At 41.1% G+C, this 24269-nt stretch overlaps 4 protein-coding genes across 4 annotated transcripts; 2 read left to right on the forward strand and 2 right to left on the reverse strand.

The window, feature by feature from the left end:
- The first annotated feature begins 1669 nt into the window (after window positions 1-1669).
- Window positions 1670-5858, forward strand: pgam1b (phosphoglycerate mutase 1b). The gene is made up of 4 exons (XM_061087509.1): window positions 1670-2062; window positions 3324-3598; window positions 3714-3894; window positions 5228-5858. Exons 1-4 carry the CDS (start codon window positions 1924-1926, stop codon window positions 5395-5397), a joined length of 765 nt encoding a protein of 254 aa, XP_060943492.1. The 5' UTR covers window positions 1670-1923; the 3' UTR covers window positions 5398-5858.
- A 657-nt stretch (window positions 5859-6515) lies between these two features.
- Window positions 6516-11844, forward strand: exosc1 (exosome component 1). The gene is made up of 8 exons (XM_061087597.1): window positions 6516-6567; window positions 8043-8158; window positions 8354-8428; window positions 8555-8643; window positions 9027-9060; window positions 9176-9226; window positions 9881-9965; window positions 10817-11844. The coding sequence occupies exons 1-8, from the start codon at window positions 6540-6542 to the stop codon at window positions 10921-10923; spliced, it is 585 nt and encodes a 194-aa protein (XP_060943580.1). The 5' UTR covers window positions 6516-6539; the 3' UTR covers window positions 10924-11844.
- knop1 (lysine-rich nucleolar protein 1) lies at window positions 11501-15756 on the reverse strand. The gene is made up of 5 exons (XM_061087429.1): window positions 15695-15756; window positions 14278-15247; window positions 13873-13944; window positions 13514-13582; window positions 11501-12711 (listed from the first exon to the last, which is right to left on the reverse strand). The coding sequence occupies exons 1-5, from the start codon at window positions 15733-15735 to the stop codon at window positions 12406-12408; spliced, it is 1458 nt and encodes a 485-aa protein (XP_060943412.1). The 5' UTR covers window positions 15736-15756; the 3' UTR covers window positions 11501-12405.
- Window positions 15757-19542: 3786 nt separating this feature from the next.
- On the reverse strand, window positions 19543-23081 carry gprc5bb (G protein-coupled receptor, class C, group 5, member Bb). The gene is made up of 3 exons (XM_061087475.1): window positions 21971-23081; window positions 19690-19802; window positions 19543-19587 (listed from the first exon to the last, which is right to left on the reverse strand). Exons 1-3 carry the CDS (start codon window positions 23079-23081, stop codon window positions 19543-19545), a joined length of 1269 nt encoding a protein of 422 aa, XP_060943458.1.
- Window positions 23082-24269: the final 1188 nt, after the last annotated feature.

Here is a 24269-nt window from a genome sequence, read left to right on the forward strand (position 1 = left end):
ATAATTGTTTTATTTCAAGACTTTTAAACTGCCTCGTTGATTATATTCAGACAAAATGAAGTTTAACAGTGTAGAGCTTGAAAATCACACTACAATCTGATGGTTTATAATAACACAATTTACACTAATCAGGGTTTAACAGACCATGAGGGAGATGTGCGACGTTTATTTTTATTTTTTTTGTTACTTTATTGTGCTTAATCTTTAAAGTGGATTTTGAATGAGTAAAGAAACATAATAAAAAATCATCTGAGGACATAAAGTCTGTGACGTCAGTGAGAGCTCACTGTAGATGTTAAACTCACCAGCGTTTCTCTACCTCCTGATTGTCTGTGCATATTAACCCCATGCGTCCTCCCTCAGGTTATGCCAGCGTCATTTCCTCCTGAGCTTTTCTGTGCGTGACCATCACCTGTTTCTCCTGTGACTCCTTTTTGCCTGCTCCTTTTGATACTGTTGCCTCGTGTCTCGACTCCTCGTGTCCCGACCTGGACTTAAATAAAACCACCGTATCTGCCACTCTGCCTTCTGAACCGTGCATTCTTGGGTCCTCCATCTCCTGGTTCTGATAGAAGATGAGAAAAATGCTTTGACAGCTGTACATTATATTTCAATTTACCCATAACCACAGATTGTCTCGGTCTGTTTTGTTCCGTAAGGACCTGAGATAACCGTCTGGCCGAAAGTCCTGACAACTAACTTCTCCCAACAGCCGATTCATTTCTCCCTGGCGATCAATAGAGATATCATCAGTGCACACAAAGTATAAAAAAAAGGCAGGACATTGCCTTGTGGTTAAGAGTAAGACACTGGGCACATGTTAAAGTCATCCCTCTCCCTCCCTGTCCCTTTCCTGATTGCCAAAGGAAACTATTTGAGTTTTAGTTTCAGGGACTCCTTACATGTTTTCCTCTTAAAATGCTCAATAACAAACTGATAACTCCTCTCTTCACCGGAAGGTCAAGGGGGTGGTTACATGAAGCTCTGTGAATATACAGTCCTACTCCAGCAACAAATCATCTGAGAGAAGTCTGGTTAGAATACTGTTGACGTGAGGAGAGGCCTCAGGATAACCAGCGTCTGTGAGGAGAGTCATTTTGATTTAGATGCTGTCTAAAATTGAATGGGTTTATTGCTTCTTTATAAGCTAGATATTTTCTATATATTCCTTAAATTCACAAAGAAACCCTATGAAATCATCACTATTTGCGCGTTTTTATGAAATATCTATGATTTTTGTTTTGTTTTGTCTTGTTTATGTTTAATTGTTTTATAGTTGTTAATATTATTATATTGCTTTTAACCAGGCTTATGTTGTTTTTTTTGTGCTTTATTTTATCAGTTGTCTTGCATTGAATTGATTAACTTCATATTTGCACTGTCTGTGTTTTCTGAAGTAGTAGGTGTAGTAATTATTATGATTATTATTATTAATGGTGTGGAATTTACCATATAGAATCACAAGGTAAATAACAATGTCAGAGTTAACCCCATCTTTAAAACGTGTAATAACATTTTTTCATTCAAATGTCACACTAATCCGTAAACATTAGATCTAAACGACATATAATGTAAAAGTAGTCATTTTGCATGACGCACGGTGTTGGTGGACGTGAGCCATTGCGCATCCTCCTGCCTCCTCCTCCTCCTCCCGGCGCGCACACCTCGCCCTCCCATTGGTGGAAACCAGCAGGAAGAAGAGCGCTCGGGTCGTGAGATCTGTCAAGTTCAACCAGAACCAGTCAACTCCTCCAAGCCACCGAGACCCTCAGATCATCCACCATACTGCGCCCGCGTCTCCGTGCCTGTCTGTGCTGTGCCCGCGGAGTCAGGTCCAATCTGCGGACGTCGCTGACGCATTGTAGGAAGAGTCTCTCACCCCAAAGTCTCCGGAAACCCACCGCAGAGGACATCGGTGTGAGGATGGCCGTGTACAAGCTGGTGCTGATCCGCCACGGAGAGAGCTGCTGGAACCAGGAGAACCGCTTCTGTGGCTGGTTCGACGCGGATCTGAGTGAGACCGGAGAGCATGAGGCGAAGAGAGGAGGACAGGCCCTGAAAGGTAGATCCGAATCAGATCACACATCCCGGGGCCTATTCAGGCTTAAAGCTGCGTCCAGTCTGGTGCTTATGCAACTGAGCAGGGTGAGGAAACAGGTAGAGGAGAGCCACTGCGACAGAAGAGCAGCAGGGACAGAGAGTGAGCCTGGGATCTGTCATTGTGCTTGTCCTGCCATAACGGACTTCTGTTAGTATTTGAAATAAAAACAACTGCTGTTGTCACGTATTTCAGGGAGAATGTTGATGCTGCAAAAAGCCTGAGGAGACATCATGTCAGTCTGGTACAGACCTCTGTCCCCCTGCTGGGCCTGTCTCCTCCCGAGCCCAGAATAACCATCCTCATTTTATACACAACGGTCTCGATTTGTCTTTGGATTCCCTTCTCATATATTCTACCAGTACTGGCACCAACTCCTCCATTTCAGTTGTTTTTGCTACTTCCTTCATTTCCAACAGACATGATCTTATTTACAAATACTATAAACATTAGAACACTTCTCAATTATGTTATAATACTGTAATTTTGTTGATGTGTTCAGCAACACGTCGTGGCATCTATTGCACATCTGTCCTGTCCTGTGGCTCTCTCTGAGGTTTCTACGGTTTTCCTTACCCTTGTTCAGGGTTAAGAACAGAGGAAGTTGCACCTTTTAAGATTTGTGAATATGGGCTATACAAACACAATTCCATTGATTGATTGATGAGTTATATCAAGTAATTTTTATTCATACAGCAGATTAAAAACAAAAGGAGTTGAGCTAAAGTGCTTTGTAATTATGGCAAAGGAAAACGAATTAAAAGATAAGAAGTGTAATGATGAGAAAAACAGTGAAATTATAATAATTTCGATACAAACACCTAAACCTTGGACAACAGAATTAATAGACAGAATCAGGCTAAAGATAAATCAGGAACAAAAAGTCAGTAATATAAGCTAACTAACTAAACCTGTATAACCTGTGTTGAATTTGAAGTTTCTTTATACACATCTTGTGTTCTTGTGAATAGGATGTGAGGATATGTTCAGAATGACTTGTTCATTTTATTAAGTTATACTGCTTTGTTTGAAGTACTGCTGTACTGCTAGAGTATTTATGTGTTCTTACTTTGCATGTTAGCAACATAAAATGCAATTGGTATAATATGCATTTCCTCTCTGCAACAAATATAGATTCGATGTTTATGTTAGTTAAATCTCTCCCTTTGTCTAAAATGCTAATAATATACCATCTTTTTCATGTCCTCTCCCTGATGCGCCACAGATGCTGGCTATGAATTTGATGTTTGCTACACCTCTGTTCTGAAGAGGGCCATCCGCACCCTGTGGTTTGTGCTGGACGGCATCGACCAGATGTGGCTGCCTGTCCACCGGACCTGGCGTCTCAATGAGCGCCACTACGGCGGCCTGACTGGGCTAAACAAGGCTGAAACAGCAGCCAAACATGGAGATGCTCAGGTCAAGATCTGGAGGCGCTCTTTTGACACCCCTCCCCCTCCCATGGAGGAGGAGCATGACTTCTATCAGGCCATAAGCAAGGTGACACACAGTGAAACATTGTGTCTTCCCCCCTTAACAAATGCAGACATCTTTATTACATCAGTGTAGGCCCAGTGACATCATGCTGCAACATTAACTCTGTCTTCTGTTGTAGGACCGTCGTTACTCCGACCTAACGGAGGAACAGCTTCCCTCCTGTGAGAGTCTGAAGGACACCATCGCCCGGGCATTGCCTTTCTGGAACGAACAGATCGTTCCGCAGATCAAAGACGGAAAGAGGGTGCTGATTGCTGCCCACGGCAACAGCCTGAGAGGCATCGTCAAACATCTCGAGGGTAAATGAGCGGAGACGTGTTCATCCCCTTTTTAAAACTCAAATCTGGAAATTGGCAGTGATTGATAACCTTAGTATTACTCAATACTGCGTTTATTTAATGCATTTTTACAAAACACAGTATGCTTGCTTCACCTGGGGCAGGCACAAGTTTCTGACCCTCACTGATTGATTTTTTTCTTATTGCCGTCTGTGACTTATACTTGTTAGTGTCATATCTGACAATCTCATATAAAGCAAGGTTCTTGATACAAAACTTTTGATTCTAATGCAGATCTGGTTACTTTTATGCAGGTTGAAGGGTTGATTGTGTCACATTAATGCATTATCCAGTATAGTTGGCTGATACTCATCCCTGCAAAAGGATGTGATGTGGATCCATAATGAAAAATAAGTAGAGCAATCATAGTCTGCAAATGATGATACGGTATATGAATAATGACTTTTCCCTTTCAATACTACTCTATCTATTGGCTGATTTTGCCCTTTATCAGAATTTAAGTTAAACAAAGACGAAATCTGTCCAGTGAGTTTACCTGATCTGGCCACGAAATCACACCGAAGTATGGATGCTTGAACTGGACTTGTGTGTGCCGGTGTATCAAAACATTCTTGGCGTGTCCAACTTTAGCGTTTTTTTAATAAGGGCGGAACTAGCTGGTGACGATGATTACAGAGATCCTCTGTGCACCAGCCTGTCTCATTATGGTTCAGCCATGGACGATCTGCGCCGCCCACGAAGGAGGTGGTCTTCACCGGCCAGATAGAAAACATCCTCCGAAGGAATGTGTCCCCTGAGTCACTGTTTCCAAACATCTAAATTTCTGTCCATCAAGATTAAATGCTACCACAGAGTTTTCAAACTAAAATGGGGCCAGCAACATTTCCAAACGTTTCCATTTTAGCATCTCTAAAACCCCAGAGTAGTGTGGACACAAGGCCTACCCGTATCAGAGTTGATGCCTTTTCAAATGAAAACATAGTAGTGTGGATGTGGACTAGCTCCCCAGGAGACAGAAATATTCACTGAGCAGGGGAGTGATGTGGCTAAAACGTTATAGCTGGAGGGTAAACGGGAATGGAGTGTGACTGTAGAATAATGCTTAAAGCAATAACCGTAAAATTGGGCTTGATGTTGGATAGTTTAAAACATGATTCTATGATGTTTGTATGAAATTAATTGAGCTCTGTGGGCGTGTTTCACCATGCCATCATACCTAGCCAGCAGCAGCTGTTGAACACCTCAATTCCTTTTGCTTCAATCTGTAGATGCATGAAAAGAATTTAGCATTCACGCATGGATGGATTGTTAACTCAGAATATCTTTTTCACAGGGATGTCGGAGGAGGCAATCATGGAGCTGAACTTGCCTACAGGCATCCCCATCGTCTATGAGTTGGACAAGAACCTGAAGCCTACAGGACCCATGCAATTCCTGGGAGACGAGGAGACAGTCAAGAAGGCCATGGCGGCTGTGGCTGCTCAGGGCAAAGCCAAGAAATAGACTCATCCTTTCTCCGGGGGATTAGAGTACAGTTCAATGATGTGCTGTTTAGTTATCAAGTGAAAACAAGGTCATTTACTGTGTGTGTCATCGCAGACTGGCATAGACACAATGTGCACTTTATTGAACAGAAATCTGGTGTTTGATTTGATTAGTCTTTATCTTTGGCATTCCGAAACACACATTTCATCATTAGGCTATGAGTATCACATGTTATATGGTTTAAGCACTGACCAAAAATTGCAAATAGGGACCAGCGAATAGGAGCTAAGTTACTAACCTTGCACAGTCATCCCAAGTATTCCTTCCTAACGTAAGACCTGTGTAGGTGAAGCTCAATGGGAACAGTTTAACATATAAAGTAACCCTGGCTGTTGTCAAAGGGGCAAGTTGATGTGCTCTGCACTGCTGAATTTTGTTTGTTGTGGCATTGTGCGAAAAAGAATAAATGTTGTGATGAATTCAGTGTTCGATGTTATTTCAGCATAGCTGTCCACTCTTGAAAATACTAGTAACTATATTAGTTTTAATCTGAAAGAACTGGCTCCAGCTTAAACCCTGCAAGAAGTTAGGACCTACATTTATAAAAAAATATATATATTATTATTTTATTGAAACACACAGAGAGCACCCACACATAGTCAGGGACAATATAAATATAGTCAAACAGATAAAAGCGTGATATTAGTACAAATATTTCAACAATAAAAACACATGTTAAAATGAAATAAAATGATAAATAACAATGAATGAAACAAAATAAGTATCATAAAATTGGAGCTACAAGTAGCATTCTTTTTTTTCTTCTGTTAGTTTTTAATATACATAAAAATTATATACACATACAAAACAGTCACAGAGTGAATATAAGTATAGTCAGGTACAATATAAATACAGTCAGACAGATGAAAGGGCGATATTTAGACAAATATAAAGCACATACAAAACATTGTGCTTTACATTAACTCAACTAAGTACAAGTTGGGAGTTGCATGTTGTGTACCATGTGACCTCGTGTGGGCCTCTCCCAACATGGCGGACCGAGCCGTCCTCGCTTCCTGTCAGCGTGGGAACAGCCAATCAGGATCTACTCGAGCCCTACGCCTCAGCCAATCAGCGGACAAGCTGCTCTTCGCGAAAAGATGTCGCCCATGAAGCTGTGTGTTCCAGGTGAGCTCCGCTATCTTTAGCTTTAGCAACACACAGGATGTGCGTACACTTCACTTTACACTCTCTCGGTGTGTTCCGCTGTTGCTGGCTGCTCGTAGTCGTCTCTGTGTTCTGCTGAAGTTGTGTTAAACTTACTTCTGCTGCGGTTTAAACAACGTGAATCGTGTCCAGCTGCCATGTGTGAGATGAGCTTTAGCACCGAGCGCTCTGACGTCCCTGTTAAACTTCTCTGTGGTTGAACGTGGGGGTAAATATACAGTACAGTATGTGGGTGTGTGTGTTTCTGGGTTGTTACTTCAGGTTGATTATTGTTTAACAGTGAAGGAATGTGTTCAACTTTTACTTTCCACGGTAGGTTTCATTCTGCACCCCGGCCCATCGCCTGAGGCAGGACAGCAGCATTCCTTCTTTAACTGGTTTTCACTCACACACCTCCTGATTTTATTTTAATGTGTAGTAGTGGTGAATGTTAACACAAGTGTTACCCACTGGAGTGTTCACAAGTGTGTTTGTGCGGCTCTGGACGGTTGTTGCTCTTGATCCTAATGTGCAAAGTGGGGGAAGCAAACCTGTCAGCATGTCTAATGATAATTAATGTGAGTTTACATGTAGATACATCCAGGGTTTCCTCTGTGGAGGCAGATCCTGACATGAATCCATCATTTCAATGAGCTGATGATGGTCAAAAATATACTAATGGTCTCAATCTCCTATAAATATTATTTTTTCCTCACAGAAGTGTATTATTTGATGTCCCTATTTGTCCTCCCTTAAATATGTATAGCATGCTTTTTTGATTTATATTTCTTGTGCACCAAACACCAAATTAAATTCCTTGTATGTTGAAAATGTAGATGACAATAGATATTATTGTGATTTGATAGTCAGCATAATAGTTATAATAACAGTTTGTAGATATTACTGGTTTTTGTTGCTGTTTGTCTGTTTGTTAGTTAGCAGTATTAAACCAAAAAATAGGACTACCTCTGATCTTGGTGAAAGGATGTGTTATGATTCAAGGAAGAATCCAATAAATATTGGTGCGGCTCCAGATCAGGGGGCAGTTCCAGGAATTAATTGTTTCACTCTCTTTAACATTGTGAGATGAGGTGTTTTTAAAATAAGCATTTTCACTAATATCCCAGAGAATAAAACATAGATCCTTATGAAAGAATCAGGGATATTTAGAGGATTTCTTAATCTGTGGGCAACTTGATGCATTGTGATTGAATTTAAGGTGACTGATTGGCACTGTATGCTCTCTACTGAGTGCTACTCTAGTTCACTTGTTTCATGCATCTATGTTGTAAATATTATTCCCTTTTATCTTTTATTGATTCAGTTGTTTATGAAGTACTTTGAACTGCACTAACCTGTGAGAATAAGTGCTATACAAGTCAAGTTTGATAGATTGATCGATGTAGTGTCTCCTGTACTGACACCACCTCTGACTTCCTCCTCTTCTTTGTTCACAGGTGACAAACTATGCAACATAGAAGACTGCTCTCCAGGCACAGGAGTATATCAGCGGCACGGCTACATCTACTCTTCACTAGCAGGCTACGTGCTCAGGAAAAACGAGGGAGGCCAGGTGAGGGGTGTGGTTGTTGTGGGCTGGAAAGAAGTGAAAGCTGCAGAAGCTGTCAGGCGTACGATGAGGGAGTGTCTCTGTAAAGTTATTGCACAACCTTTGTGAATGTGACCGAAGGGAAAAAGGTTTGAAAAGCCGTACAGGTTTTTGTGAGACTGGTTTGCATTCATGCATGTCATTTATGTCATCTTCCAGTTACCTGTGATCTCAGTGGTGAGGGAAACAGAAGCACAACTGCTGCCAGATGTGGGAGCAATAGTCACCTGTAAGGTATGCATTGGAAGCAAATCACGTTGTCTCATGTTTGATCTGTTAAGGTGATATAGCTCAGTGAAGATAGTGATGTGTTTGATCAAAGAGGTGGTTTGTTATGACCTTCTGCGTTTGATGGCACAGGTGACCAGCATCAACCCCCGGTTCGCCAAGGTCCAGATCCTCTATGTCGGCTCCACGCCGCTGAAAGATCGCTTCAGAGGGACCATCAGGTACGTGACCTAAAAGGGATTTCATAGAGCAGCCGTGGTGTATGGTCTTAATTCTTTAAGAGCAAAATTGTTTAGTATATTTGTGCAATCTTTTTAATTCATTGCTCTTTATTCTTTGTGTCTTTCCCCCTTAACAAATGCAGACATCTTAATTACATCAGTGTAGGCCCAGTTACAGTTACCTTTCTTTAAACTTTGGTTTCATGTGCTGTTGACAGTTGTGGCAGCTAGTCAGAGCTGTTGCACTGCAGTTGATGTGGATGTTAATTGTTCTTGACTTGTGTGAACTGTGTCATGTCTGGACATCAGTAAAAGTTCTGACTAAAACCCCAAAGTGTTGAACTTGCTTATTCCAACTGAGCTCCCTCTCTCTGACTCCGCAGGAAAGAAGATGTGCGTGCGACAGAGAAGGACAAGGTGGGTTTGCATGAATGGATTCGAAAAGCTCGACATCAGCTGTCCCTGCAGCTCCAGTTTATTTCTGAAAGTGAAATGAGAAGCTTGTTTTAAATCCTTCTCTTTACTTCTACAGGTGGAGACATACAAAAGCTTCAGACCTGGTGACATCGTCCTGGCAAAAGTGGTATCCTTTACCTGCCCCCAAAAACACTGCTCATAAGCTATGAGAACTATTGAGCTCAGGCATCAGCCTCTATTGTAGGGGTCATTAATCACCGACCTGTGGTCTGGGTCTAGACGCCGTCCTATGACAGAGCTTTTCTAGCCTTTAGGCCGAGAAAAGACGGTGAGAAGTGAGTCAGAGGAAAGTAACTACAGACATATTGCTCTAAAATGAAAAAGGTATACTGCGAAAACAGTTAACATAAAAAAAAATAGTTAACCACTTTATTTTATGCTGCACATTTTTCAATAAGCTTTATGTATTTTATTTGTTAGTTCACATGAGAAAAGAGCATTTACTCTAGTTTGCTTTGGATCTTTGCTTGACCCTATCTTAATTTGTATTGAATGTTCCTGGAATGACTTGCGTACATTCAACAAAATCACATCAAAAGAAGTCACACAAACTGATGTCTGGAAGTGTTTTTTTATTAAAAGTGGGTTCAGGACGGATGGACATTTTAAGTTTAGTGTTAAACCCAAACTCATCACTGCATCTCTTTACTATAAGTGATTCAAAGAGAAGTGTCACCTCTGATAATGATAGGTTTGCTTTACCATCTTCGGTTTGGACATGTGTACATAGATTTTTATTGCCCTTAACATGTGATGTCAGATTTCTTTGGGTGATGTTCAGTCGAACTATCTGTTGACAACTTCTGAGAATGAGCTGGGAGTCGTGGTGGCACACAGTGAAGCAGGTAAAACTTGATATTTCATTTTAAAACGTTTGCTTCTGTCTCATTTCATTTCAGAGGGTTTTCAGACATGCTTAAATGTGATGCGATGTTTTAAGGAAGAAACTTCATAGACATTTTATGGGGAACTTTGTAGTAAGAATACCGGTACTGTAGTATTTGGTTCGAACACAAGGTGGTGCAAAAGTTATGGTCAATGTAGCCTAAGAAAAATATGGTTAGTATTCTGCAGACAGCAATTGTCATTTGATCATTTTCATTGTAAGAGCTGTTTTTCAAGTACTAACTGTAGCTCAAATGAGTTCAAATGTAGTGATCCAGGCATTAAATAATTTTAAAATGCAAAGTGAAGGAGACATGATGTAGGAGGAATGTTGTTTTCCTTCTGAGAGCAGTGGAAGTGGTGAAACACATATCTACTCAATCACAAAGCAATTACAGCATGATGAGTGCCTGCTGTAAGTCTGAGGTTTTCAGACTGAGGTTCAGAATCTCAGAGAAAAATGTGAGGCATGATCCGCAATACAATTTGTACATCTTGGAGTCAGTCATGTGTGTGCACCTCTTACAGTATCTGACAGAAGTTATTTAGCTCTGCTGTACTGACAGTAAGAGGTGACATAAGAATCCTCTGCACATATTTCACAAGGCTGAACCCCTTAGAGCTGCGTTAAAACTCCCTTTCAGCACCTTTTGGGGACAAAAATATAAATATTATTTTTCATTTACATTTTTCAAATACAAACTATTCAGTCATCTTTTATTGGAATCCTTTCAAAAATGTTTTTCACTGAATGCAACATGCTTCTGTACTATTTGATCACATTTCTGTCACGTCTTCTTGTGTTACCCAGGTGCCCAGATGGTTCCCATCAGCTGGTGTGAGATGCAGTGCCCGCGGACGCACACCAAAGAGTTCCGCAAAGTGGCCCGAGTGCAGCCGGAGTATCTACAGGCATGAGAGCCCTGAACCGTCTCTCCTCCACAAGGAACACACAGCTTCCCCCGTCCCTACTCCAGTCACTGTTGTCAAGTGGTCTCTCAACTCTGTTCTAGGTGTTTTCTGAGAGACTGAACAACATGCAACTTGGTGACTACTTCTGGGGTCAAGTCTTACCTAAGTGCTTTTTTTTTTTTAACAGATTTTCCTGTGTACATTGTGTCTTGTGCCAGCTTAGAAACTCTGAAGCAGCCATCATACCAAACTGCCAAACTTTCCGATGTGACCGATATGTTGAGAAGCTAAAAGCTTTGGAATTACGTACTTCGATCAGATTAGCTAAAAGATGAACTGTGTTGCTTGGTAACTGTAGGACTTGGTTAGGGCAAGAACCATATTACATCTGAAGGCAAATATTAAAATACATACTCTCTAACCAGAGGTGTCATTACAAAGGGCAGTGGCTGCAGTTGGTCTGAAACAAGGAGGCTCTGATGACAATAAGCTGCGTAGTGAGCACTGCACTTTGAAGCTTTCTGCATGTGTGGCTGACTTGAGTTTCATAAATACCTGGTCTATAAAGAAGTCCATCTCCTGAGTCCCATTTTTCATAAACCTCAGCTTTTCCAGTTACAAAAAGTTGACTAATGTCCACACAACAGTTTTAAAGGTAAAGTGAATGGTATTTAGAGCCTAATGTTCAAAGTGACTTGGAACAAAGCTCAGTTCCCATGCACTGAATACTGAAGAACAACATATGATGGTAAAATATTTTTCTTTTCCAGCACATAATTGAAACTGAACCATTCTGAGCCCACAAGCAAAGACAAATGTCTCCATAGTATCTCTTACGTAGAGGGAACATTCTTTTTCTTTAATCTGTCCTCACTTTACAGCAGATGTCATGAGCAGGACTGGAATAAAATGAAACAATGAAAGCAAGTTTTTTGTACAGAAAGGTTTTATTGATGTTATTTTGCACTCAATATGAAACTAAGTGATTTCCTCAGTTCATAAACAGATCCATACATCCACTCAACCGACAAAAACAAGCATTTCTCCTTACACATGATTTAATATTGACACATGTCACCTTTTGAAAGTAAAATGCTGAACTATTTAATGTAACAGGTAAAATCAATGTCATCTGCAGATTGTAGTCACTTGCCATTATAAAAATAATTTGTCAAATTTAGACGAATATCTAAAATATAAAATCTGAAATTACAAGATTGACATTTTTCACCATCAGTGTAAACTGAGATTTGGCATTGCAATAAACTAAAAGTGGTTCTTATCTCATATGTAATAACAGTCCAGTTCCTCAAGGAAGAGGATGGTTAATATACAGCTTGTACAAATGGCATTTTGTCTTGTGTTCAATGGCTGATAATCACATCTCCACAAGTTAAAAGGTTCTCCAGTCGACTTAAGCAGACAGCGAAGTATGAATCCATAAATAAAAGTAAACATGCAAAAAAATTACTTTTGATCACACTTATATTAATCATCAAAGCGAATCGATCGACTTTTATTGATGTCAATAGAGAACTTCTTATTGGACGGTGCAGAAAACCCAAGCCCTGCCCCTTTGTTACTGAAGTCCATTCTGCGCGTGTGAGCACGCTCAAACTCTCCCAGAAGCCCTTTTTGCAGCTGCTGCTGTGCGTCTTGCCCCATCGCCATATTTGCTCCATCAGTGCTCGCCGCAGCAGGTTGGAAGCCCTTTTTGAAGCCGCCCATCAGACGGAGGAACTTCTGCTGCTGGTCAGAGCTATCGAACCGTGCGGTGCTCCACTGACCCAAACCCTGAGAAACACCAACATTAGGTATTAGACGCTAGTCCTTGATAGGAGTAGTACACCCAACGACTGTTTATAAAGATGGATGTGTTTCCACTTCCTCCTGATGTGAAGGAGGAAGCCATCTTGTGACAATGACATAATTTGCAGCCGGAGTGTGTCCTGATCAGAGGATGGAACTAAGGTAGTGGCGTCCTGCCAATATACACACATAAACTGATAGTGAGTCAATCTCAGCTGTCAATCATGTTTCACACCCAACTTTATATCACCAAATAGCTAATCAAAAACAAACTTGAGTTAAGTGTGATAAGAAGTCTAAAAAAAGATAATATAGAGTTGCATTATTGTAGGTCCTCAGCACTTGTTTGACTCAAACGAGAGTCATGATATCACTGCCCCAATTTTAAGAAAGGCGCATAAAAGAGGAACTGATATTGTAAAAACTGATCAATTTGATGGAGATCATCAGGTACAAGGTAGAAATGACCAAAAGCCAGTATTTAGTCTGTGCCACAGATCATTTTGAACAAAAGCACAAAACACCTCAGACTCATTTGAGCGCCTGAGACTTGGATCTGTACACAGAATTCTGGAAGATTAAGTTACAGTTATTCACCTCATATCATCAAAATAATCATTCAGAAATTTAACTGGGATTATTTGCAAATCGCAGCCTCTGTGGTTTTCTATGTTGTGCTGTGGTGTTGACAATTATGTTATTTAAATACTATTTCAATTTCTGAGTAACTACACACCAGGAAAGACTTAAGGGGAAATCTCACTGTACATTTCCCGCAAATACTGACCGATGGTTGAGCTGGTTTTTCAGGTTGAGAGGCCTTGTCACTTTCCATCTGCAGCACCGGTCTTCTCTCCTGTGACAAACCAAAAGCACACTTCATGCAGAGTACTGTCGTTTGGCAGAAAATAGGAGGATTTAAAAATGATATTATATTTATTATATTATATAAATATATTCTTTGTTTATTTTTGTTAAATATGAAACTACAATCGGGAGGTTTATTTTAAGTGGATCAAAAAACAAGATATCATTTGTTAACTGTTGGGTCCTATAGGTGTGGTAGAAAGATTTATTTTAATAACCGTTGGACGGAGCCACCACAGATATATACAACGTTATCTTTACCAGTCAAGCCTTGTTTACCTCGATGTTGTTGATTTCATCAGTGTTTCCATTCTTCTCTGACAGAAACACCACTTCCTTCTGAGGGGCCTCCTGCAACACAAACACAAACACAAACGGTTCACTCCTGTGCACACAGGGCTCCTGCAGGTTTACGCCGATTTAATTATAGACCTTTTCACACCATATTAAATCAATAAATGTCCATCATGACAAATATTAAAGATGAAACAGCCTGGTTAAAAACATTACTACACTTTCTGTCAATAGATCCCTTTCATCTAAATCGTACATATTGAACCTTTAAATGAACACTAACATAATGAAGTCCGACCTGAACATAATATTTGAATATATTGAAGACTTTTAAGACCCTGTGTTATTCCTGGCAGTGTCACAGACCTCTGATAAAACACACACACTCACTTTTTCGATCTTTTTCTTTTTCTTCTTCTTCTTCTTTGCACCAGTTTCAACTCCAACATCTTTCTCCGTCTGTGTCACCTCAGCAGCGCTCTTCTTCTTTGGGATTTTCTTGCTTGTTGTGTCACCGGCCTCTTCATTTTCTGTACATTTGATTAATGGCTGCTCTTCCTCTCCCTGTGGGATTCCCTTTTTCCTCTTCTTTTTCTTTGGCTCTGTATTTTCTACTTCGGTGACCTCCACAGAAGCTTTCCTACCTTTTCCTTTTTTCTTTTGCTCTGTCTTCTCTTCCTCTAAAATAATCCCACTCTCGTCCATTATACTGTCTGTTTCTGCCTTGCTCCCTTTGATCTCAGGTGTTTCGACTTCATTTTCGGCCTTGTTCTTCTTCTTCTTCTTCTTCTTCTTCTTCTTGACCGTTACATCCTCACCCTCAGTCCCTCCGGCTGCTGCTGTTTCTAACTTCAGTTCATTCTCGCCCACTACAGCTTTCTTTTTCGTTGTAGTCACTTCATCAATAGCTACAGTCGTTTCTTCCTCTGAGGTTTTCTTTTTCTTCTTTTTCTTTCCTTTCCTTTGCTCTTCTGTCACTTCTGTGTTTACAGACAAAATATTGTTTTCCACATTGTTTATATCATCTACCTGCTGCTGCTTCTTCTTCTTCTTCTTCTTGACTCCTTCCGTTGCCGTTTCCATGGCATCAGAATCTCCGGCATCATTCAGAGAATCATTGACATTTTTCCTCTTCTTATTTTTCTTTTCATCACCTCCATCCCTCGACTCATCTTCTATAACCACTGTCTCAACTGTTTTGCTTTTCTTCTTTTCTTTTTTCACCTCTGTTGGATTTTCAGGCACAGAGGCTTGTCCTTTCTTCTGTTTCTTCTTCTTCTTCACACGATTCTCCTCACTCCTATCATTCCCAATCATTGTTTCCATTTGTCTCTCCACAGCAACAGACCCGTAGCTTTTCCTGAAAGAGGAGAACAGTTACTGCAAGATAATACCTTTTAAACTTTAAATAATATCAAATACATATGTAATCACATTTATGGTTTGTGTTCCTAAGACAAAATTATGTTTTAACCCAGACTGAGTTTACAGATGTGTCTAACGTCGCTGTGTTTGTGTGAGCGAGCAAAAAAGAGAGGGGGGAGTCAGTTAGTGTAGCTGGTCAGGGGACGTCAGGTGAGCGGGTGGTTTTTCATATGTGTCGCAAGAAAAGCATTTGCGTTCAAGTAGCGGAAAAAACAAAGTGTGAACGTCCTAGACTGCCTGGCCTGAGTGATGGGATCTCAGGACACATGTTGGTTCCTCCACAACTGTTCGCTGCGCTGACCACTAGTGGCTGGATCACTCAGGACAGATGTTGACACCAGGTGCGAATGGGATCTAAGTGCAAACAGAACAGTGCACTAACCAAGCGTTGTGTGGCTGCCAGGGCACAGACTCCTGATCCATGTCTTGTTGCAGGGGTAGTTCCTTAACCTGCCAGGAATAAGCTCATACATAGGTGAGCAAACGAAACCACACCGGGTCCAGGTGCTCTTTTAATGCAACATTAAATAATGCAACATTATTCTGCACGTCAGCCAAATTAAACCTGCACATGCGTAACTTTGCAGAAAGTGCTGCTGATCTTATTTTTAGTTGTGCGTGCCTCATGATTCAATAATGCTTGGTTTTGTGATACAGACGGAATATTCCTGCACCTATCTGGCCTTGGCTGTTTACCTGCTCAGGTAAAGGCCACATGACACAACCTGTATGCATGTTCAACAACTACAGGTTTACTCCTGGAAGAATCGACCAACAGATCTGTTCTGATCCACAGTGGGACATGTGAAGAAGTCAGCCCCTGCTCGATGGTGTTCTCTTGGGGAACTGGGTGCAGACTTCTAGGGGACACAGATCACTTCCTGGTCCGTGTGAAACATGAACTGAACAGTGTTCTCTGCAGATGAGCGCCAGGACAGAGCCAGTGTTCACCAGTAAGATCCCAGTCCCACTGCAGCAGCTCCATGTGAATCACAACATGTGGGGGTTCAGCCAGGCGGCGGCTCCACATCATCGACTGGTAATGTTAGGATACGCGAATGAGCGACACGTTGGCAAGAGTAGAGTTAGCAAATCCTAGTGTGGTAACAGGGCAATGACGACATTACTCAGGCAGGACAAGTTCATTCATGGAACTCTCTTGCTAAAGCATGCTAGCTAGCTAACAGCAGCTAACGGGTAAAGTCCATGAGGAGACAAACTCATCAATAGCACACACGCTGGCACTATTTAATCACAACGACACAGTGTGTGACAGAATATAGAGTCAATGAGTGGGTTAGTAAATGTGTACTCTGGAAACTCACGTGGAAATCCGTTGACTCTCTTGACCCGGAAGTAGTTTTATTTCTCTCGGTCGTTACCCTTAGCAACGACCCTGGTATCTGTAGCAACAAGCGCGCTCTCGAGAACGACTTCCGGAGCTGTGCACGAGAGGAGGGCTGCATTAGGTTGAAAAGTAAAAATCTAAATAATCATAGCTTACATTAGACTTTCTATAAAGTGCACGATGAGAGAAATGCTTGATTGCTTTTGTCTTTTCTGTAATACATTTAAATAAGCCAGATTGTAATTAGTTGACCCTTAGTTAAATAGAAGGATTGTGTATGTGTGTGTGAATTGTGTGTTTCATGTGGGAACCCTAGACTTATTTTCAGAATCATCTTCATAGAAAATCGCACATGGATTTTTATTACTTTGCATAATTAGTTTGTGTTTTATGCTGTAATAGCATATTTTCTAATATGTGTTACCAAAGAGGTGTTCCCTATGTTTCCTCTTTTTGCTGGTATTTTCTTTAAAAAAAGAACCTTTACTCTATTAATAGCTGTTACCCCCTATAGAAAAGTGGATCCATGAAGGAAAGGATTCTGAAGGAAGATCAGTTCAATGACCAGACAGTCGTTAACAGCAGAAGTGCACCGATGTATTAGCCACTTTGTGCAAATCACATAACAGACATTCATATTATGCTATCATCATATGAGCATCTCCAAAAAGTAACACAAGTGCTTCTTCATATTTGAATATTCACACAATTAAAACTCTGCTTTATAGGATTTTTACATAAAATTATTTGATAATAATATTTTCAAATTACAATATCAGAGCACACGCCTGTACACAACAGCAAAGTTTTTGACAACTTGGTTATTCAGTAAAGTGTAACAGCGAGAAGGAATGCTCACAACATGAACATGGTGACTGCTCTTTAAATTTCTCAAGAGAAGGAAACTACAACTCTCCAGTCAAATATGCAGGGATTTTTAGCCAAACTTTTCAAATATCAGAAACACAAAACGTTTGCAGTTAATGTCACAGTGAAGGCATGTTCTCGCTGTTTTTGATAGAAATTTAAATGAAAGGAGATACTAAATCCCAAAACATGTCAGATGTTGCCATTATATTGAAGAAATTGTCTGAAATGCTCACGGTGTTAATGACTTCAGGGAAAACACACTGAAACTTGTTGACAAAACATCCCAAACTCAAGGTCTATTTAGCAAATTTGACCAAACTTTAAAAAGTATCAAATGGCCTTCCTCTGCAGATAGGATTTACCCTTTGTCATTACATTGTAGATGTTTAAAATGGCCATAATATCCTTTTCAGGTGTTCCTTTCCTTTAGTGTGTGCTCTAAGTTACAGAGGCCAACGTCTTTGGCAAAGGTATTTATCTCTATGCCAGGGAACATAGCTCCTGAAGAGCCTAGAATTCCTGGGTTGCAATCCTGGCTTGTTTACCGTAGAGTGTCTGTGTTACCAGGTAACATGCAACGTGTTTATCTGCCTTCTAACGTGGCTCAACATGATTCTTGCCATTGCTGCAGTTGAGTTTACAGCTCATCACTATGAGCAGCTGAACAATTTCAAAAGAGTTGGCCTGCCCACCAATCAGAGCAGACTGAGCTGTATGGGAGTTGTTCCAAAAGCTGGATTTAGCATTTCAGACAGAGTATGAGAAGAGGCACTGCAGCAATATCTATGGTATGTAACAAATATAAATATTTGACCATCACAGCATGTAAACTTGTTATTGTAGAACCCCAAATTAAAATGACGAATCTTTAAATGGCTGAAATACGGGCACTTTTAAATTCCACTTTGGATTGTTTTGTCAACTGTCAATAATCTGCTTGGAAACTCAACACAAAAACTGTTATTTTCTCCAATATATATGTATAAATATATATCAAAATTTTAGAAAACATTCAAAATACATTAAATCTGACAAAAATACAGGACCTTTAAACTGTACTTCCACATGCATCTCAAATATCACAATGCCCAGACAAGATCAGCGCTAATAAAGTGCAAAATCACATTCTCCAGCAGTAACTCCTATACTACAGAGTAGCTATTGCAGTATTAAATGGCTTTTTAAGATATGCTTATAAAAAAAACTAGATTTCCTATAGATTCATCTTAAACCTTATAAATCACTTGAAAATACATGACATTTATCAATAGGCCCAGTGAAATGTACCAAACGGCTGATAGCACTGAGAATAGAATGGAGGAGAGAAACACATGGAAATCCTTTTTTCAGTGTGAAATACTGAGGCCAAGCAAGCTCTGTGGGCGTATGCAGGAAATTTACATAAACGTCCTGACAGGTTTTCTTCTCTTATGTGTAGCTTCATTCCAAACAGGAAGAGAAGGACAATTTCACAAAGTAAGTAACCCCGATGATCAGGAAGGTAACAAGTAACAGCGCTGGATTAGCACTGCTCAAGCAAAATGTTCACTTAACTACATTCAAATCCTCCCGTTATCATAGTCTGCCCCTGTCTCATTCAGTGTCACACTGGACACTGAGTTTTGATACATTAAACATTAGCCGTGTTTCTACACCTCTCATCAAAGTATTGCACCTGAAACGCAGTCACTTAGGGATGAAATGTCCTTAACTACGGAAGCCACAACACTTTCTCTTCCCTCCCTTTTGATTTCATGTCCAGTGATTAAAGCTATTTGATCAAAAGGCAATCAAGAAAATTCAAGCACAAATACTATTACAATTTGTTTTTAAAATCTCAAATTCATACACGTGAGCAGAAACACAAATACATTAAAGATATTTAGCTCCCATCAAATCCACTTGAGAGTGATAGGGGATGTCTTTAATATTTCCATCTTCTCGTCAGGCAACATCAAATTCCTCAATCACAAGAGTGATTCAGATATATCCTCTTCGAGCCTCGTCCCACATTACCATAAACGGCGTCCAGTGTAGTTAACTGGGGCTGTGGGCATCTACGAGAGAGGGAGGCAGAAAAACAAAGGCCCATTGAGTTAAGTTATTGAGTGATTAAGAGAGGCTGACACACACAGAGGGAGTATTTCTGCCCAACTTACCGTGCCACCGTTCATGACCAGAGCCATCTCAGTGGGTTGGTACACATGACCTCTGAAGGCGATGCCAGGACGCGCACTCCCTTGGCTGCCGTGGTACGTTCCACTCCGGAGAGCTGACAGACCAACAGAGACACAGAACACAAGTTCAATGTGTCACATCTCAAAAATGATAATCATTCCAGCATGGACAATACCCACTTTGACAGATGTGCTGTGCTCCTGAGACAATCCTACACATACTGAGGTATGACTTTCCCAGCAGCTGGGTAACTCAGATAATGTGACAGGAAGTCTAGGCATCAACATTAAGATGGTCGTAAACTATGCCGGATACAAAGTTGATCACATAAAAGCAGTAAAAGGGCAATACAAATAATAAATCATATAAAATAAAAGTTGATAAGAAAATTATAAGAAGACGATAAATAAGACGACGGGAATGTCCCTTTTATTTTCCCCATAGGCGAAGTTAAATGAGAGGGAAAACTTCCCTGAATGTCTCATCAGTACAAAATTAAACATCGCATTAGGAAGTATCTGATTCTTTGGTGAAAGGTTAAACATACACAACTGTTTGAGGTCAGGAAGGTAACAACAACTTCCAAACTGCATTTTGGCTGTGTCACAAGCACACATTACATAAATATTGGTAAATTGAATTTTCTTTTATTTCTGGATATAGAAGCTTCAAAGACCTGATCACTAGCTGAGTAGGATGTGAGTGAATGGAGTGGCACCACCAGCGGGAAACAACAAACTGTAATGAGGTAAAACTGTGTTTTTGTCTTGTTTATCTCTTATGATATAAAGAGACAGAATGACTCAATGACTAACACCAGCAAACTTTATAGCCACTGTAAACCACAACTCAATAATTCTTGCTTTGAGGTGATTAAACACTATTTGCAAATACTGTTTATCATTTCTGCCAGAAGATTCCCCATAAATCCTACGCACAGTTTTTCACATCCTGTGTCTTCTTTCCATGGCACTTGCAAGTATTCCGACAAAAGCTCATTACTCGCTTACTCTAGAGCAGAGATTTTAGAGACAAGGAGGCTGAGACATGGCTTACACCGCATAATCCATCAGAAAAAGTATCAGATACTCTAACGTCGACCTTTCAAACAAAAAATAAATCCTCCCATGCCTTTGCTTACACTGTGTTACATGACTTCCTCTCTGACTCCATCATTGCCTCCTCCTCAGTCAGCTGAACAAATGTCAACCTCCTGAAGTCTGCTTTCCTGGAAAACACTCGTGATTTCTTTCTGCCACCTCCTCCACTCTTTGTTTGTCCCGGTTCCTCATACTTTAGCTCCTCATCTGTGCATTTGGCTTGGTAATAAATACAGAGAGCTGCTGTCAAAATGAGTCATAAATCTTCCTGTGGGGAATTTCACAGGGTTTGATTGGAATTTGGATAGTGTACTGTGGCTAGAAGTGAGCAACACTCTGCTTTATTACACTTCTGGCAGGGCATTGATGTGATCAACAACTTGCAGGTTGAACAGGGCTTTGATGTGCATGTTATGGTTTGAATGGTTTATAGCTTTGAATTAAATTTAAATTTGATTCATAATTACATTTAATATTCACCTGCACCATGTTTTGTTTGAGTCAGTTTGTTTGGTTATTTCTCCGTATAGTAGTTAGCAGGATTACACAAATACTTATGAATGGATTACCATAAAACCTGCTGGAAGGATTTGATACTGGTGAGGGAAGAACCCATCAAAATTTGGTGTGGATCTGGAGTGCTTCACTTTTTTTAAATATTGTGATTTATGGTTTTTCAATGTTTTTGTTGATTTCCCACAGAATAATTCATGGATCTCTGGGGCTGATATTTATGAGCGTCTACAATTTGGTGCAGATGTAAATAAAAATCTGGATATAGTGAATTTGAACGGGATTCTCCTGTCAAACGTGTATGGTGAATATTTTTTGCCTATTCACTGTCATAGACCAGTGACCTGTCAACCAATTACTGTGGACTGTCGAGTGAGTAAATTAATTCTTAAAGCATGACACCACTTTTCTTAGGTAAGGAGTTCTCTCAGTCCCTCTCTGCAAGTTGTTGCTAAAGCTCTTAATTGGAAGCTATAGGCTGGGACATTTTCAATGTAGTTTTTATGTCAACAGCCCTGGTCACTGTTGAAAATCACCGTAAATGAACCAGTTAACCAGAGACCAACCTTCTACACAATTTCTTTTCTACACATTTTTCATTCCTCTCTTCTCACAAACATTCTCACAAACAAACACACATTTGGCTTACTTGCACTGTGCTCCTCCATAGAAAAGGTTGGTTGGTTTTCTGGGAAGGGTCGGTGAGGGCGTGCAGGGAGCTCATCCCCAAAATGTGGAGGAGGGGACGTGTGACTGGTGTCGAAGAAATCTTGCGTGATGGACTGTTGAGGATTTCGGAGACACAGGTGCGCCTCTGGAATGGCATGGAACAGCAGCAGGATCCATCCCTGAATAACCAGGGCCACCGCCAGCGCAGGCTCATCCAGCACTTTGACATCTTTCTTCCCTCCACCACCTAACCTTTCTCCTTTCCCCTTTCCCCTCAAACCCTGACTGCCGTAGAGATAAAACCCCAGCCAAGCCACCCACAGCAATGCTGAAGCCAGACTGGACAGGAAGAGCCACACAGCATTACACTTCCATTTCCGTTTTTCACTCTCTGCTTCTCTGTCTTCTTCACTTCCACCTCCTCCTTCGTCCCCAAACTCTCCTCCACAGAGCACCACCCCCAGAGAAAGCCCCATGGCTATGAGGAGCAGCCCCAGGGTGTAGGTGCATGTCAGAGCAAAGTCCAAAGGTGGATATTCGCAGGCCGGGTGACCCTCCCTGACAACAGTCAGCAGGACCCATTCAGCAGAGATGATGCCCTGAACCAAGGCCAAGGCCAGGCCAAGCGCTGCCAGGGTGCTGCCCGATGGGCTTGTCTTGCCAGCCACCAGCCTCCTGAGCCTCACACCCTGCACGAGCAAACTGGAGAAGCAGAGGGCAAAGAGAGGCCCCCAGAAGGCCCGGCGGACCACACACAGCGCCTGGTTCTTCCCCACCAGGAAAGCCAGAGAGATGGAGAAAAGGCCGAGAAGCGTGCCAAGGAGCAGGAGAAGAGGCCCCGTGCCGGAGCGCCTGGCGGGGTCAGAAATAGAGCGCAGCTTGACAAGCAGGAGGACAGTGATTACCAGAGAGGTGAGACCCCCGCAGCAGGCCACAGCCTCCAGGACCACTCCCCAGACTGACTCCAGGTCACACAGCACTCTGTACGGAGGGTCCACATCCTCACTGCACCCCCGAGGAGGAGAAGAGGGGTGGGATGAACCATGGCCGATCAGTGATAGGAGGCAGATGATTATCGGGCTGACGGCCATCTTAGAAACACAGAGACAAAAACAAATGCAGTGATATAGACAGAGAAAGGGTTAAAGGAAAAAAAGAGAGATACATGTCGAGAAAGAGATAAACAACAGGAGTGACATTGTGGAAGAAGATCCAGAGAGGAGGGAGGCACAGATGAATGTAGATATAAATTACTTTTATTATATTAGTCTACAGAGGGTCTCCATGATGCACGACATACTGCTGAAACAGCAGCCAACAAAATGAAGCTGTTATATATCAAACATCAAAATGTTTCTACCTCTTTCAGATTCACAAAACACACACACACTCATGTACTCACAGCACAGAGCTGCTTTTAGCACTGGGCAATGGTTTCCATGGGAACGGGAAACAGCGTGGGCTGACTACATTGCGTACTGGGCTTTTGAGAAGTCGAGTTTCAGTAACCGAAAGCACAGAGGAACGCACGACTACACACACACACTAACACACGCACACATGCACACAGACACACACACAGTCATGTCTCAATGACTTCAGAGGACATTGCATTGACAAACATTCATTACATGCAGACTAACTCTCACCTTAAAACATGTATTTATTTTACCGTGTCATTATTAACGCCATTGGTTGTCTGCTTTTTTGTGCTCATAAGAAAGACAAGTCCTCATAGCGGGACAGATTTAGGTCCCCACAACATGGGCCACACACAAACACACACACACGCATACACACACATTGTTTCAACTTACTTCAGAGGATCTTTATTGACATTATTCCTCAGCCCCAAGATCGACATAATTTAACTAGTGTTAGTAACTATAATAATTGGTGATCCACTCTCATTTTTGAAAATATCCTCATTTCATGCATTGGAGTACACATAGACACACACACACACGTACACGTACACACATATGAGAATAACACAAAACATGAAAACACCATTAAAACCATTTCATTCTCGAATTAAAAAACTCCAAACTCACCTCAGACATATTCTTGAATTGAATCTTGATTTATTGAGGGTGAAGTGGCGTCATACTTTTCCAGTCTGCATCACTTCAACTTGTCAAAGTGTCGGCGTAATCCCAGCTAATGAATTCCTCTCGGCAGCAGCAACAAAACAGTTTCCATTTTGCTTCTGAAAATGTCTCTAATGACGCGCTCAGTGCTCACAGCTCCCACTGTTTTGAAGTAGAAAATAACACACT

This window comes from Limanda limanda, chromosome 2 (assembly GCF_963576545.1).
Source record: "Limanda limanda chromosome 2, fLimLim1.1, whole genome shotgun sequence".
In the NCBI taxonomy this organism is placed as follows: Eukaryota; Metazoa; Chordata; class Actinopteri; order Pleuronectiformes; family Pleuronectidae; genus Limanda; species Limanda limanda.

Excerpts from the sequence above, each read along its gene's own strand:
- pgam1b (XM_061087509.1), top strand. The coding sequence starts at position 1,924 with ATGGCCGTGTACAAGCTGGTGCTGATCCGCCACGGAGAGAGCTGCTGG. Across the intron at positions 3,599-3,713 it reads TCTATCAGGCCATAAGCAAG|GACCGTCGTTACTCCGACCT; the intron begins GTGACACACAGT and ends CTTCTGTTGTAG. Across the intron at positions 3,895-5,227 it reads CATCGTCAAACATCTCGAGG|GGATGTCGGAGGAGGCAATC; the intron begins GTAAATGAGCGG and ends TCTTTTTCACAG.
- exosc1 (XM_061087597.1), top strand. The coding sequence starts at position 6,540 with ATGTCGCCCATGAAGCTGTGTGTTCCAG. Across the intron at positions 8,644-9,026 it reads CGCTTCAGAGGGACCATCAG|GAAAGAAGATGTGCGTGCGA; the intron begins GTACGTGACCTA and ends CTGACTCCGCAG. Across the intron at positions 9,227-9,880 it reads ACATCGTCCTGGCAAAAGTG|ATTTCTTTGGGTGATGTTCA; the intron begins GTATCCTTTACC and ends ATGTGATGTCAG.
- knop1 (XM_061087429.1), bottom strand. The coding sequence starts at position 15,735 with ATGGATCAGGAGTCTGTGCCCTGGCAGCCACACAACGCTTG. Across the intron at positions 13,945-14,277 it reads AAAAGAAAAAGATCGAAAAA|GAGGCCCCTCAGAAGGAAGT; the intron begins GTGAGTGTGTGT and ends TTTGTGTTGCAG. Across the intron at positions 12,712-13,513 it reads AAAAACCAGCTCAACCATCG|GGTTTGGGTCAGTGGAGCAC; the intron begins GTCAGTATTTGC and ends GGTGTTTCTCAG.
- gprc5bb (XM_061087475.1), bottom strand. The coding sequence starts at position 23,081 with ATGGCCGTCAGCCCGATAATCATCTGCCTCCTATCACTGATCGGCCAT. Across the intron at positions 19,803-21,970 it reads TATGGAGGAGCACAGTGCAA|CTCTCCGGAGTGGAACGTAC; the intron begins GTAAGCCAAATG and ends TTGGTCTGTCAG. Across the intron at positions 19,588-19,689 it reads TGGTCATGAACGGTGGCACG|ATGCCCACAGCCCCAGTTAA; the intron begins GTAAGTTGGGCA and ends CCTCTCTCGTAG.